At 33.9% G+C, this 15,261-nt stretch overlaps 1 protein-coding gene and 1 pseudogene across 3 annotated transcripts in view; one reads left to right on the top strand and one right to left on the bottom strand.

Annotated features, from left to right (window-relative positions):
• Positions 1 to 15,261, bottom strand: part of ARFGEF1 (ADP ribosylation factor guanine nucleotide exchange factor 1) — a 150,167-nt gene that overhangs the window by 60,191 nt on the left and 74,715 nt on the right. For all 3 annotated transcript variants that reach the window (XM_045455005.1, XM_045455006.1, XM_045455007.1), the window contains 3 exons: positions 9,753 to 9,928; positions 8,451 to 8,584; positions 4,622 to 4,856 (listed from right to left, as the gene is read on the bottom strand). In XM_045455005.1, the coding sequence (XP_045310961.1) occupies positions 4,622 to 4,856; positions 8,451 to 8,584; positions 9,753 to 9,928 (545 nt within the window). The remainder of the gene's footprint in view (positions 1 to 4,621; positions 4,857 to 8,450; positions 8,585 to 9,752; positions 9,929 to 15,261) is intronic.
• Positions 11,945 to 13,478, top strand: LOC123586114 (annotated as a pseudogene).

The following is a 15,261-nucleotide window of genomic DNA, read 5'->3' as shown; positions in this document are numbered from 1 at the left end:
AAGAAAACATAGGTGGTAAGCTTCTTGACATCAATCTTGGTGATGTCTTTTTGGATCTGATTCTAAAGGCAAGGGAAACAAAAGCATTAAACAAATTAAACAAATTAAACAAATGGGACTATATCAAACTAAACAGCTTCTGCACAGTGAAGAAACCACTATTACTGAATGGAAGAAGACATTTGCAAACCATATATTTAATAAGGGGTTAATATCTAACATATATAAAGAGCTTACACAACTCAATAGCAAAAAAACAAAACAAAACAAAAACCCAACCAATTAAAAACTGGGCAGAGGATAAAAACAGACATTTTTCCAAAGGAGACATACAGATGGCCAACAGGCACATTGAAAAGATGCTCAATCAGGGAAATGCAGGGGCGCCTGGGTGGTTCAGTAGGTTAAGCGTCCGACTTCAGCTCAGGTCATGATCTCACAGTTAGTGAGTTCAAGCCGCGGATCAGGCTCTGTGTTGACAACTCAGAGCCTGAAGCCTGCTTCGGATTCCGTGTCTCCCTCTCTCTCTGCCCCTTTCCCACTCATGCTTTGTCTCTCTTCCTCTCTCAAAAATAAGCAAACATTAAATATATATAAATACATACATACACATACATATTCATATAAATATATAAATGCATGTATATACCTGGGAAATGCAAATCAAAACCACAACAAGAAACCACCTTAAACCTATCAGAACATCTATTATCCAAAAGATAAGAAATAACAAGTGTTGGCAAGGATGTAGAGAAAAGGGAACTCTTGTACAGTTTACAATGTAGCACAGCTACTATTGAAAACAGTATGGAGGTTCTTCAAAAGATTAAAAGTACAGCTACAATATAATCCATCAATTCCACTAATGGATATCTCTACAAAGAAATGAAAACACTAATTTGAAAAGATAGATGATCCCTATGTTCACTGCAGTGTTATTTACAATAGACAAGATACAGGAACAATCTCCAAGTCTACTGGTAGATGAATGGATAAGGAAGATAGAATATTTATGTACAATGGAACACTACTCATATAAAACAAATCCTGTTATCTGCAACAACATGGATGAATCTTGTGGGTATTATGCTAAATTAAATAAGACAGAGAAAGACAAATACTGCATGATTTCACTTACATGTGGAGTCCAAAAAACAAAAAAAACAAACAAAAGGAAACAAAGCCCCTGACTCCTAGATAAAGAAAACAGACTGGTGGCTGACAGAGGGATGAAGATGTGGAGGTGCAAAACAGGTCCAGGGCATTAAGAGGTATAAATTTTCAGTTATAAAATTAGTCTTGGGGATGTAATACCAAGTATGGGGAATATAGTTATAATTTTGTATTAACTTTTTAAGGTAATAGATGGTAACTAGATTTATTACAGTGACCATCCTGCAAGGTACACAAATGCTGAATCACTATGTTGTACACCTGATACTAATATTGTCAATTATATTCAACAAACAAATACATTAAAAAAAGTTTGGAACTCTCCAATTTATGGAATAAATAAAACCACTAGATTGGGAGAAAGAGGAAAATGAAAACCTTAGCTACTCTCTATGGATTATCAAACTGTACTAATAAGCAACAGCCTTCAATTGTATTTAAGACACCATGCTTATCAACAGGGGCTCTAGAAAAACCAAATTAAAAAAAAAAAAGATTTAAAGAGCACCTATAACGTAACGTATGTAGAATAACAATACTATCATAAACACTTTGTCTGCAAATAGATATTTTCTTGAAAAGTTGTGCATAAACCATTTTCTGATTTTCTGATATAAACATGTAAGTTAATGTCCATAGAAAAATCACTTTACAGAAACTCTGAAGTGTATATTCTCATAAAATGAATATTCATGTAATAACAATTTCAACACTGCTTTGCAAATTTAGGTTTTCATAAGTTGGCTTTGTTTTCTCCAACTAGAATACAGCTTATCAAGCATTTGAACATGCTTAGTATTTTCAAAAACAGATTTACATTTATCTTGTCTGATCCTCAATCTCCCCATAAGGGACAATGGAGAGTAAAATACATGTAATCTCTTTAAATATACAGAACAGTATTAAAACAATTTTGTAATGAGAATCTACCATCTGAGGAGAAAGGAAATTTTTACTAGTAGTATTTCCTTTTAAATTTGTGCTTCCCAAAATTTTATATATTGAATAAATCTGCATTTAATTTGCATTTAATCTACAAAAATAGTAATCCCAATTTAAATGATTTTTGTGATACCTGGTTCCCTATGAATTTATATTTCACAGTCCACTGAACAGTACTTTAAAAAGTTGCATTCAAAAATCTCTAAGTAAATGAATACAGTCTTTCAAAATAATCTAATGGCAATCCAAATGCTTCATCATCAAATGAAAGACTTTTGGGTTAGTATGGAAGCAAAAGTTCCAAAAGTTGGGTTTTTTTTAATCTCCTTCATTTGTAGTTCCTGAAGATAATGGGGAAAAAACTATCAAAAAATAGTAACTAATCCTACCTAGTTAAATGCCTTCCGTTATTTTAACAGATATAAGACAAACTAAAATTTGGCAATATATATGTACCAGAAATTATTTCCTGTCCAAAATTTGGCCCCAATATAAAAACTTTTCACTTAAAATACCAAGGCTTTATTCAGTCTTATTCCCATAATATCCTATGTGAATTTTAATAGATACTGTAGATTAGTAATAAAGTGTGATTGTTTTAACCATCTCAAATCTCTGGGAAAATGATAATGTATCTGTTCTGTGAGCTAATGAATTATCAATCTTTAGTTAGGATTAAATATAAAATTTATAAGAATTATAAATAAGTAAAAGGTATTGGGGGATACAGGCTTCTAGTTATGGAATAGATAAATCATGGTAATGAAAAGTATAGTCAGTGGCATTTTAATAGCATTGTATGGTGACAGATGCCAGCTACACTTGTGGTGAGCAGAGCATAATGTACAGAGTTGTCAGATCACTACGTCGTACACCTGAAACAAATGTAACATTGTGTGCCAACTATACTTCAGTTTTAAAAAATTGTAACAATTAAAATGCAACCTGCCTATCAAACACATAGTTGAAAGCTAACTAGCATAAAAGCGAGGGTTTCTAAAATGTATAATGTCCCAACCGAGACAATATAACAACAACTGGTAAATGGAAACAAGCACCAATTAAGTCCAGTAAAACATAAATACCATTTTTAAATATTCAATTATTGAAAGTGAAAACAAAAGATCACGAACTGATACACCTGCATTATATGTGCAGCCATGGCTGGAAAACTCCCTAATTTATTAGTTCTACCAAGTCTCTGGAAATATTTTAGCACCACATGACCATTAAGACCCGGGGATAAAACTTCAGAAATAAAATATACATATTAGAAAAATAATACAAAGCAAAAATTAAAATGTTAAATTCCTAAAATATAACCTTAAAAATATAATCCTTACTAATAATAATAGCCTCTTTAAAGTAGCCAAGACTTCGATGGCTTAAAAACATATATATAAAGTATATTTTGCAACTTTAAGATAACCAAATTTATTATTACATGCCATATACACAATGGCAAAATTATTGTGAGGGCCAAATTAACTGAAGACAACTAGAATCACTCAACCAGTATAAATTCCTTGAAGGCAGGAGCTGTGTCTTAATTTGATTTTGTATTCTCAGTGTTTACCCAGTGCTTAGTATTTCATAAGCACATGTTAGTTAAATGGGTAAATGGAAAAAAAAGCAGCATAGCTGACTCTTGAACAATGTGAGGGTCAAGGGCACTGATCACCACATACTTGAAATCCACATAGAACTTTAACTCCCAAAAACTTAACTACTAATACCCTACTGTTGACTAGAAGCCTTACAACAACATAAACATTCAACTAACACATATTTTGTATTATATATGTATTATATACTGTATTCTTATAATCAAGTAAACTAGTGAAAAGAAAATGTTACTAAGAAAATCGTAAAGAGGTGGGGCGCCTGGTTGGCTCAGTCGGTTAAGCTTCCAACCTTGGCTATTGGCACAGAGCCTGCTTTGGATCCTCTGTTCCCCTTTCTCTGTCCTTCCCTCACTCGTTCTCTCCCTCTCAATAAATACATAAACTTAAAACAAAGAAAAAAGAAAATAATAAGGGGGGGTGCCTGGGTGGCTCAGTGGAGTAGGCATCTGACTCTTGATCTTGGCTCAGGTCACGATCTTGCAGTTCATGAGTTTAACTCCTGCACTCGGCTATGCAGTGTCAATATGGAGCCTGCTTGGGATTCTCTCTGAACATCCCTGGCTCGCTCGCTCACTCCCTCTGTCTCTCTCTCTCTCAAGACAGAAAAGACAGAAAGAAAGGAAAGATAGGGAAGGAAGAATGAGGGAAGGAGGGAATCATAAGGAAGAGAATATACATTTACACTACTGTACCTGCACTTAGTGAAAAAAATTCACATGTAACTGGGCCTACTTAGTTCAAAGCACTACTGTTTAAGGGTTAACTGTTCACAACAATACACTAATATTATTTTACATTCTGAAAAACCTTCCAGGGTATTAATAATCTGATTTAACATTAAACAAATGAAATACCCAACAATGCCTAAATGCAGAACATACCTCAATTTGCATCTTCAGATGCGTCTTGAAGTTTGACAACAAAGTAAGAAATATGGAAAGAGAAAGCTCAAAAACCTCTGGAACAGATGAGACTCCATTTTTTGAGAGTGCGACACAGAGATACTGCTTAATAGCATTAATAAACATTTCATTTGTCCTGAAAACAGGTCCTGCATTCTGCAGAATGGATAGAAGTAACTGCAATGAAAGAATCTTGGATCGCAACTCATGAGACCTAAAATGTAAAAGAGAGGGCAAAGTATATGGACAAATTTAGTGTTATGGTATTAAAAGCTGTTCCAAAGATATTTCCTGGTACCACATAATTTCACCAAATTTTAAATAGAGAGGAACAGAAAAGTCTACAATGTAAACAAAGTACAGTATATGAATAATACGAATACTTCGCCATTAGTAACGGGTTAGTTCCACTTATGTTCTCAAGAAGCACATAATTTCATAAACTTTTTAAATGGAAAACAATCATCCACACATATTTAAAATCAACACACTGTTCCACGAGACAAGAAAAATAAAGATTTATTCCTTCTTCCTTTCTTTCACAAGTGTATTTCACTTTTTAGAAAATACCACGAACTCTTCTCAGATTAAGTACCATATTTAGTATATAATAGTTCCATAGTATATAATAGTTTCGTATATAATGTGCTTTTTTTCCTAGGCATGCTACTCAAAAATCCTAAAAAAGTTTTGGTTATATGACCAAGTTACAGGACTACTTCAAGGTTACTTTTTCAACAACCACTTAAGTTGTTTTCTTTTTTGAAATACAAAGAGGCTTTCAGAACATTTATCTCTTAAAGTTTACCCATTTATTCCAAATATTTTAAATAATGAAAAGCAAAAAACTACCCTTTCAGCTTAAATTTTCACTTTTTTCTCTGATCAATACACCATGCCATATTCTACTCAGTATCTAGCATTATAATTATCAGATTTCACAAATATAATTTTTCTCCCATTAAAGCAGGCATCTTAAGTCCAACAGACCAGGAAGATTGGATCCCAGGCAACTTTTCAAATGCAGAACACACTTAAACGTTCTAACAGCTAATTCTTTTTATTCCAAATGCTATTATCAGTCGCATTCACACCACAGACAGTAAACTTAATTGTTCCTGATTTCTACTTTAAAAATTTTATAGTTTTTAAGTGCCAAGTAATTCAAGGACCTAAGAAACTCTAACAAGGAATATTTAATTTCATGTAAGTGGGAATCACACAAATATTACCATCTTTGAAATAAAACTGGAACCAATAATATCAGGGCTCATTATTGCATATCAACTTTCCAAGATGGCTATGCCTCTGAATCTATATATGTGCAGCAAATATAGTATAACACACACACACACACACACACACACACACACACACACAAACCTTAAATAAATCAAGTTAGAAACAGTGAGATTTTAAATAGCTATAGGAAAACATGAAATGGGTGAAGTATCTCCCCTTCATGTTGAAGCCTTCCAAGGCTTTTATGTTATGGCTACTTCCTAGTCTAGCTAATTTACCATCTTTTTTGCTCAATTCCAATAGTTATTAAAACCTGCAGCCTACTCTTCTCTAACACATGAGTTTTTGTTGTAAGTTATTTTTGTATCCCCAGCTCTAACAAAATGCCTTGTACCTAGCACGTGCTCAATGTAACTCATGGATTTATTCATGCACTCATCTAAACATTTATTAACTACTTACTATCTATAAGGCATTAACGAAGAAATGATCAAATGATTGTCTTACGACACAATAAAGTACACTTTTATAGGCAAAAGATGCTAGAAATTTCAGGTCTGCAGATTTTAATGGGGTAGTTTCAAACTATGAATCAAGCTTAACAAACATTTCCTGGATCATCATCTTAGCAACATCACAAAGTATCAAGAGAAGCAAAGACAAAAAAACAAAACAAAAACATAACTACAAAAAGCCATTAATTTTAGAAAAAAATCATTCAAGAGAGAAAACCATATATTCTTTAGAAAAGAAGAGTTTAGAAAATTTAATTTCTTCAGTATTCAATTCCAATGTTTAATGTCCCTGATGATCAAGGTCTTTTCTATGTTCAAAATTTCCTAATATTTGGTTTAAACCCACAGAGCAGAAGGATAATTTACATTATTCCTTATAAGAATCCTTTGTAATATTAAAGATTTCAGATCCCCAAAACTATATTCTTTTTATAGAGCTAAATGAATGCCCTTCCCCCATAGTACTCCTCAAAATTCATCTATTTTCTTTTGTGTTCATTTTGGGCACTTTAAAGAATTCTCCCTTTTCTGTTTATAGTTTTTCAAATCACACTTTTTTACATCTGACTTGGAAAACTAAACATCTGAGACTTTTAAGATTAATAACATTTTCAAATCAAGGCAAAGATGGCCTTCAGCAATAACACCAAATTCTTAAGTTACTACCTCCTTAAAGTCTTTAACAATTCAGAATGAGACGGTTATTTTTCTTTTCATAGTGAGAATAAAAAATTGAAAAAATTTTGAATACATATTTGTAACATACATAGGGTATAATCAAATTTACATTGCAATCTGAACAACTTTAATCCTTTTTCTGTAGAGTTTATATTTTCAAAATAAAGAAAAATCAGTAAGTTATATCTCTGACTCCCAGGATTTGGGCCTAAAATGATTTTAGAACTTTTGGCTTTGGGGCTTAAAAGATGTTTCTCACTGAATCAGTACAATGTGACAAAATAAAACTATAGAAAATATAACAAATGTAAGTGCTTCTAGTCTTTCTTCTCAGCTGACATTTAGAAACTGAAATGCTCTACAGTTTTAAAAAATGAAGTAGCATTGCTTACATTTCTCCACTATTTCAATATTCTTTTCTCAAAGTCACTGAGGCCTTCTTTAAGATTTCTTTCTCCAGAAAGTTCTCCTAAAATTGTCATACTATATTACATCATGCTGCAACATTAAGAGTGTCCAAACCCAGTCTTAAGCAAGAATCAGTTTCATTTCACAGGAAATGAAAGATATTTGACAACTTATGACTTACAAATGGCACTTTCCTATGGCTTAAACTTACACATTCGACAGGAACCAGACAAGTGACTCCTATCTCTAAGTATTCCCTGCTCCCCACAGAGAAAGGTATCATGGCATTTTTCAGACCTTAATGAATACATAATACCTTTCATTATGAATTTTAAAATTTATTTCTCTTAGTTTTATTAACTTTCAACTGGTAGCTTTCAGAAACCTAGCATGAGGCTACATATAACAGGGCTATTTTAACTCCAAAGTTATTTATAATATTGAAATAAGAATTCTTTCAATCATTCAATATTTATTGAGCACCTATTATGTACCAAGCACAATCCCCTAATGTTGCTGGTATACTTTGGGAAATAGTATAAGTTATCTAGCAATTTTGGAACTATTTTTCAAGTACATTTTTTAAAAGGCAAAATAATCCTGGGGCGCCTGGGTGGCTCCGTCGGTTGAGTGTCCGACTTCGGCTCAGGTCATGATCTCACGGTCTATGAGTTCAAGCCCCATGTTGGGCTCTGTGCTGACAGCTCGGAGCCTGGAGCCCGCTTCAGATTCTGTCTCCATCTCTCTCTGCCCCTCCCCCACTTGCTCATGCTTGCTCTCTCTCTCTCTCTCAAAAATAAATAAACATTAAAAAATTTTTTAAAAAAGGCAAAATAATCCTAAAATACATTTTTCAGGGTTCTACAGGACAAAAAGAACATAAGAAAATCCAAAGACTATCTTACAGTAAGTAAGTTTTCAAGATTAAATACTGTATGTGTCAAGCAGAATAGCCAATGACTTACTTTGGATCTGGGGGTCCATCTGACAGTGGTTTCATGGACAGTTTACACAATGACCTGAATACTAGAAAGGCATCCTTTTGTAAAATGTGGGAAAACTTAGCACCAGGTGAAGGTCCTGAAGAATTTCCAGATTCCTAAACAAGTTAATATACCATGTAAATAGAGACATTTGACAGTGTAAAATCATTTCAGCCGTCTATGTATTCTATTCAGTTCAGTAATACAGGGGGTTCTATTGGAAAAAAAACCTGATGAAGAATTTGCCACATTGCTTCTCTTTAATCTGACATACCACCCTAGCTCCCCAACAATAAATACCTTAAAAAAATAAATTATTTAAAAATATTCTCTCTTTGCTACCAAAAACTCTTCAAAATTTATCCATTTCATACCATTACTAACAAAATCTGGCACATCATGCCCTGACAAGACACCCCATCCATTGCCTAAACCATGCTTTTTACTACCTGTCATTTGGTGTTTTCTGTTTTTGTCCTGTTTTAGCTATTCTGCACAGATAGACATAAGACAGCAGAAATTGTCAAGGCAATGTTTAAAACTTATTAACTGATGAAGGTCAACAAGGCCAAGAAAGTTGAACCCTATATACGGGTCAATGATACAGGGTAGGACTTCCTTATCTAAAAGGATAAGAAGGGGAGCCTGGGTGGCTCAGTTGGTTAAGTGTCGACTTCAGCTCAGGTCATGATCTCACAGTTTATGTGTTCGAGCCTTGCGTTGGGCTCTGTGCTGACAGGTCAGAGCCTGGAGCCTGCTTCAGATTCTGTGTTTCCCTCTCGCTCTGCTCCTCCCAACTCATGCTCTCTCTCTCTCAAAAGTAAATAAACATTAAAAAAAAATTAAAAGGATAAGAATGAAAACACAGTAAATATAGGGTAGGGGGGATCAGGAGAACCTTATCACTACCATAGTTCAGATTTCATTTAGCCCTGAATGAAAGTAAGATGAAGTTCCCTAGATTTCTAAAAGTTCTTCCTCATCCAGTGAAACTAGAATCGTCCTACAAATATATGATAAAAATGTTCTTTTTAAATGTAATTTCAATGGGGTGTACAAAGAGAAGATGTGAACACCTATGAAACACAGCTTAGAGTTGGAAATTTAGCTATCAATATATTTAGGGAATAAACTGCTTTGATTTGTATCAGTGAGAAAAAACTAAGTCTTTATTTCCCCAAACTGTAATCAGCAAGCATTATCAACTGGATACATTCACCACAAAGTGCTGGTAGCCTATAAATGTGTAAGATTAACAGGACATCTGCTGCCCCCCATTTATACCTGAGTATCATTGGAAGAGACAGACAATCTGTCATCAGGTAAAGATGGTGTATATGCAACAGAAATTGGTGTTCCTGGAATTCCATTTGCTTGGATATTTTCACTGTCGCTACCATCCTCTATAGCTCCAATGTTGCCATCTGCACTTGCATTTATAGTCGTCCTTTCTCCCATATCTAAAATGGTAAGAATAAAAAAACATGCAAATATATCTGGCTTAAGTATACTGAAAAGGCATAAAGAGTATTTAAAACGCAACAATGGCAGGAAAGCAATGTGAAATAGTATGAATTGGCACCATTTAAAGGTTAGTATACTTAGTAGTAAGTATGCATTTGGAATACATCCAAATACAATCCTTAAGTAGCTCTAGCTATGAAACACACTCAGCTGATGAAAGGCTAACTGGGATGTGCCAAAAGAGAAGCTTACTTTTAGTCTATATTATCATCTACTAAACTTGGTTCTAATGAATGCTAATTCTTTAAGATGTTAAGACAGTGTCTTCCAAAAAAAAAAAAATATCCCATTATCAAGCAAGTTAGAGAAATACTGGGAAATAGCTTTCTTTATTACAGTCTTTAATTTGCTCTCCAAAGAGAATATATGATATGTAGTGTTTCCAAAATTTATTTTACAATGAGCTCCTCTTCCCCTTTTTAGAACACCTATTAATAACTCCATATTCTTTGGAACACATATATGGAAAAAATGGCCTATACCCCTGAATATTTTTTAGTATGTCACTCTGAATAATCATACTTTTAATTAATATACACAGAAATAAATGATTTCTGGTAGAACAGATATTACAAATAATACCAAGTTTCGTAACTACTCTAGATATAATTATGTTATTTTAAGAAAGAAATACATACATGTCTGTGGCCATAACTAGCAGGAAATTGCTCATTTCATGCTATCAATCAAAAGAGAACTATAAGCAAGGGAAATATACTATACTGAGTAGATTTTGAAATAGGAAAGACCTATGTTTCAATCGTGTCTTTCCCATTTAACTGGATAACTTATTTCATCTTTCTTTGTCTCAGTTTCTTCATCAGCAGCAAAAATAATGTTAATGAGGAATCACCAAAACACACATACCCTACACACACACAACACATAAAGAACATAAATGATTCACAATAAGTGGTAGCTATAATTCTGTAGATATATGGTAATATATGCCCAATTTCTGACTGATTGAGTAATGAAAGGAGTGTATCTCATGCCCCTACTCTAAAGCTGCTTTCTGCTCTCCAAATTAGAATATCCTAGATAGATTAAACTGGATAATTTCAAAGCGTGTTTTGCAATTAACAACTGGTACATGAAGATACTGATAAAATATATTTGGGAAGCTCTGTGCTGCACAAAATAAGACACTAGTTTTCCCAGTAGACCTTTCTGGAGCTTTAACATGCTAGTGTTAGACAGTTAAATATACTATCCTAACTTCTTATATATATATTATGTGTATAATATATATGTATTTATGTGCTAAATGCTATTGCAGCTTTTAAATACATGTTATTTATTACATATATCTTACATATATGTTTAATAGCAAAGAATTCTCTGGAAGAAATAAAAAAATTTCAACGTTTATTTATTTTTGGGACAGAGAGAGACAGAGCATGAACGGGGGAGGGGCAGAGAGAGAGGGAGACACAGAATCATAAACAGGCTCCAGGCTCTGAGCCATCAGCCCAGAGCCCGACGTGGGGCTCGAACTCACGGACCGCGAGATCGTGACCTGGCTGAAGTCGGACGCCTAACCGACTGCGCCACCCAGGCGCCCCAAGAAGTAAAAAAATTTAGTAACGACTATCAGAAATGGATAATCCCTCAAAGCTTATTCCATTTTCTCTCAGTACCTAATTACATCTTCTCCCACTGCCTCCCCCCACCACTTTCCCTTAACAAATGACTTTCACATTCTACGTAGTTAAGAAGTTAGGTAACTCAACTAAGAAGTAGGTAGACTACCTCAATCTCCCTTGTCCTACCATAAAGCTCCTTGACACCAATAATTTTTTCCCCCTCTTATTTCAGGGGAAAAAATATTCCTTTGAATTTCTAAAGTGAACTATTCATTCACCCTCAAATTCATCTCTTCTTGCATTCATTTGTGTCTTCCCGCCCCAAGTATTCTCTTTTAACATTACATTTTCATGTATATGACTGAATCTTCCTCATTACTTAACATACTCAAATCTTCTCACTGGAAAAAAATCTTCCTTTAACTCTTGCTATACCTCTGCTACTGCCCATTTTTCTCCTTTTTATCAAATTTCTAAGAGGAATAATCAATATTCACTGATGATACTTTTCTTCTTCCCTTCCTAGTATATTTCTCAAAAGAAATCAGAAACATTCTATGATTTTATTTTCAGGTTTTGAAGCCAGACATCCTTGAGTTGGAATCTTCATTTTACTGCTTCCTACAAGTTAACTTAAAATCTCTCAATTTTCTCATTGTAAAAAAGAGGACAGTACCAGCACCTAAACATCCCAGTGCTTGGGGAGGATTAAATGAATAAATGTAAGTAAAGCAAATAAAGTCATTTGGGATATACAGAAAGTACTTAATAGAGTTAGATATTATTATTCTCTCTGTTTTCTCCTCTGTTCTCTAAACATTAAGTGTAGACTTTTGTTTTCAAGATGGTAAATAGAGTCAATTAAAAATTAACTTCTCCTTTGATAAATCCCACTGAAATTACTAGGAGAAATATAAACAAGAGACAGATGCGATGTTTCTAACATTATTGCTATATTTCATCAGTAAGTTTGATAATTGCTGGTCTGGTATTTTTCACTGGTATGAAAAAATTCAAGTTAAGACTGATTTGAAAAAAAAAAAAAAAGTAAAATCACATCCAGGCGCGCGCATGCACGCACACGCACACACACTCATATACTTAATTTGACAGAGTATCCTCCAAAAAACAATAGCAATTATCATACCTACTAGTGAAATACAGCAATGTTAAAAACAAAATGAGGCTCGAACCAATGTTATATAATAGAAACAAAAGGACAAAAATGAGGAATAAATACTGTAAAAGAAAAAAAAACAAAATATATTTTTCACCAAGAAAACCCAAGATTATCAAATAAAAAACGCTTAGAAAATATCAGAGTTCAGAAGATGAATAAATAGGAAGTAAATATGGAAAACAAGGGTTTTTCTATATTCCAATTAAATTAGGAAGTGGGAATTGTTTGTGGCCATTGCTTAAGTGCCAACAGTCAAAATGAAGTTCAATCCCTTTGTGACTTCTGACCAGAGCAAGAACTGTAAAACTCATTTCAATGCACCTTCCCATATTTGCAGGGAGATTCTCTTCTTTCCAAAGAGCTGACACAGAAGTACACAGTTCGATCCACACACACCCAGAGGATGAGGAAGTACAGGCTGTATGAGGACACAACAGAGGTCAGCAAACTGGCAAAGTAGCTCAGGTGTATGGGAAGAAATACGTCATCTACACTTAGCAAATAGAGTGACAGAAGACAAATGGCACAGCTGCCCACATGGGCATTCACCCTAGCAGGATGGTTATCACTAGACTAAAACAGGACAAAGACCACAAAAAGATCCTTGAACATAAAGTCAAATCTCACCAAGAAAGAAAGAAAAAGGGCAAATATAAGGAAGAAACAACTGAGAAGATGCAGTAATAAAATAATCTTATATATGACTTTATAAACTTAAAATGAAAAAAATAAATTAGGAAGTGTGGGAAAAAACTCGTCCAAAATACTATCAAAACTAAAACAAAAAAGGGGCGCCTGGGTGGCTCAGTCGGTTAAGCATCTGACTTCAGCTCAGGTCATGATCTCATGGTCTGTGAATTCGAGCCTCACGTTGGGCTCTGTGCTGACAGCCTGGAGCCTGCTTCACATCTGTGTGTGTGTGTGTCTCTGTCCCTCCCCCACTTGTGTTCTGTCTCCCTCCCTCCCTCCCTCAAAAAATAAATGACATTAAAAAAAATTTTTGCTTAAAACAACTAGAACAAAAAATAGAGAAATAATTTAACAGGAAATGTGAAGGAGCCAAAGAAAGAAAACAATGAAATTTTACTGAGTGACATAGAAGATTTGACTGAATGAACTTCTGTGTCTGGATAAGAAGGTTCAATACTACAAAGAAGATGCAGCTCCCCAAGTTAAGAACACAATATAACTCCAATCACTAATAAACTTTTTTTTAAATTGAATGAATTGGCTCTAAAGTTATGTAGCATACACTTAACAGATGTTTCCAAAAACTGACTGGCAAGGGGATGGGGGACTTGCACTACAAAGATTAAAATGTACTATAAAATTAAAATATTTTAAACAATTCAACACTGAATAAAAATAAATAGCTCAATGTTACTACAGAGAAAACTCCAGCAGAATCATGTAGGATAAAATTGGCACTTCAAATTAATTGGGAAAGGATTATTCTATAGGTTAGTTATGCAATCTCATACTATACACGAAAATTAATTTCAGATGAATTAAAGATCTGAATTCAAAAAATTAAAAAAGTATTAGAAAAATGTATAGATTATTTCTGTAGTTTTGTGGTAAAATCCATTCTAAGCAAGACAAAAACAGAATTCACAAAGAAAAAGGCAATATTTGTTAAATTTTTTATGTGGTCAAATATCTGCTCAGAACAATAACCTAAGCAAAGGCTAAACAAAATGAAAATAAAACAAAGACTAGAAAAAAATATTTAAAATACACTGAATAAGGGTTCATTTCTTAATATGAATAAATCTTGAAATCAGAACAGAGAAACCAAAAAACTGAAAGGAAATCGCTAAGAAGTCATGAATAGGCAATTCAGAAAAGTATAAAAAACCCATGGATACTCAGTTGGACCATGAAACTGCCAACATTTAACCTACAAAAATAATGACTGCTCCCTGTGTTTTGACCCTACAAGTAATCAAAAACAAATTAAAATAAGATATAATCCATCTAGCAAAGTGATATTAAACAGCATTACATATAAATTTTAAATGCCCATACACTTTGATCAAAGTATTCCTTTTTTTAGAAGTGTATCCGAAAGTGCTAAAAGATATCTATAACAAGAATGCTCTTCAGAGCAGTGTATCAAAGTCAAAAGACTTGGGAAAATAATAAACTGAAAGAAAATATTCATAAAATATATCACAGAATCCTAGTGTAAAAAGGATTCTTAAAAATTAAGGGAGGGGCGCCTGGGTGGTGCAGTCGGTTAAGCGTCCGACTTCACCCAGGTCATGATCTCGCGGTCCGTGAGTTCGAGCCCCGCGTCAGGCTCTGGGCTGATGGCTCAGAGCCTGGAGCCTGTTTATGATTCTGTGTCTCCCTCTCTCTCTGCCCCTCCCCCGTTCATGCTCTGTCTCTCTCTGTCACAAAAATAAATAAACGTTGAAAAAAAAAAAAATTAAAAAAAAAAAAAAATTAAGGGAAAAAAATCAAGGATAACAGAAGGATGAAAACCTGATAGAATGAAGAC

Source organism: Leopardus geoffroyi, chromosome C3 (genome assembly GCF_018350155.1).
Source record: "Leopardus geoffroyi isolate Oge1 chromosome C3, O.geoffroyi_Oge1_pat1.0, whole genome shotgun sequence".
In the NCBI taxonomy this organism is placed as follows: Eukaryota; Metazoa; Chordata; class Mammalia; order Carnivora; family Felidae; genus Leopardus; species Leopardus geoffroyi.
Note: the sequence above shows the minus strand (reverse complement) of the source record. Positions and strands in the feature narration are given on the sequence as shown.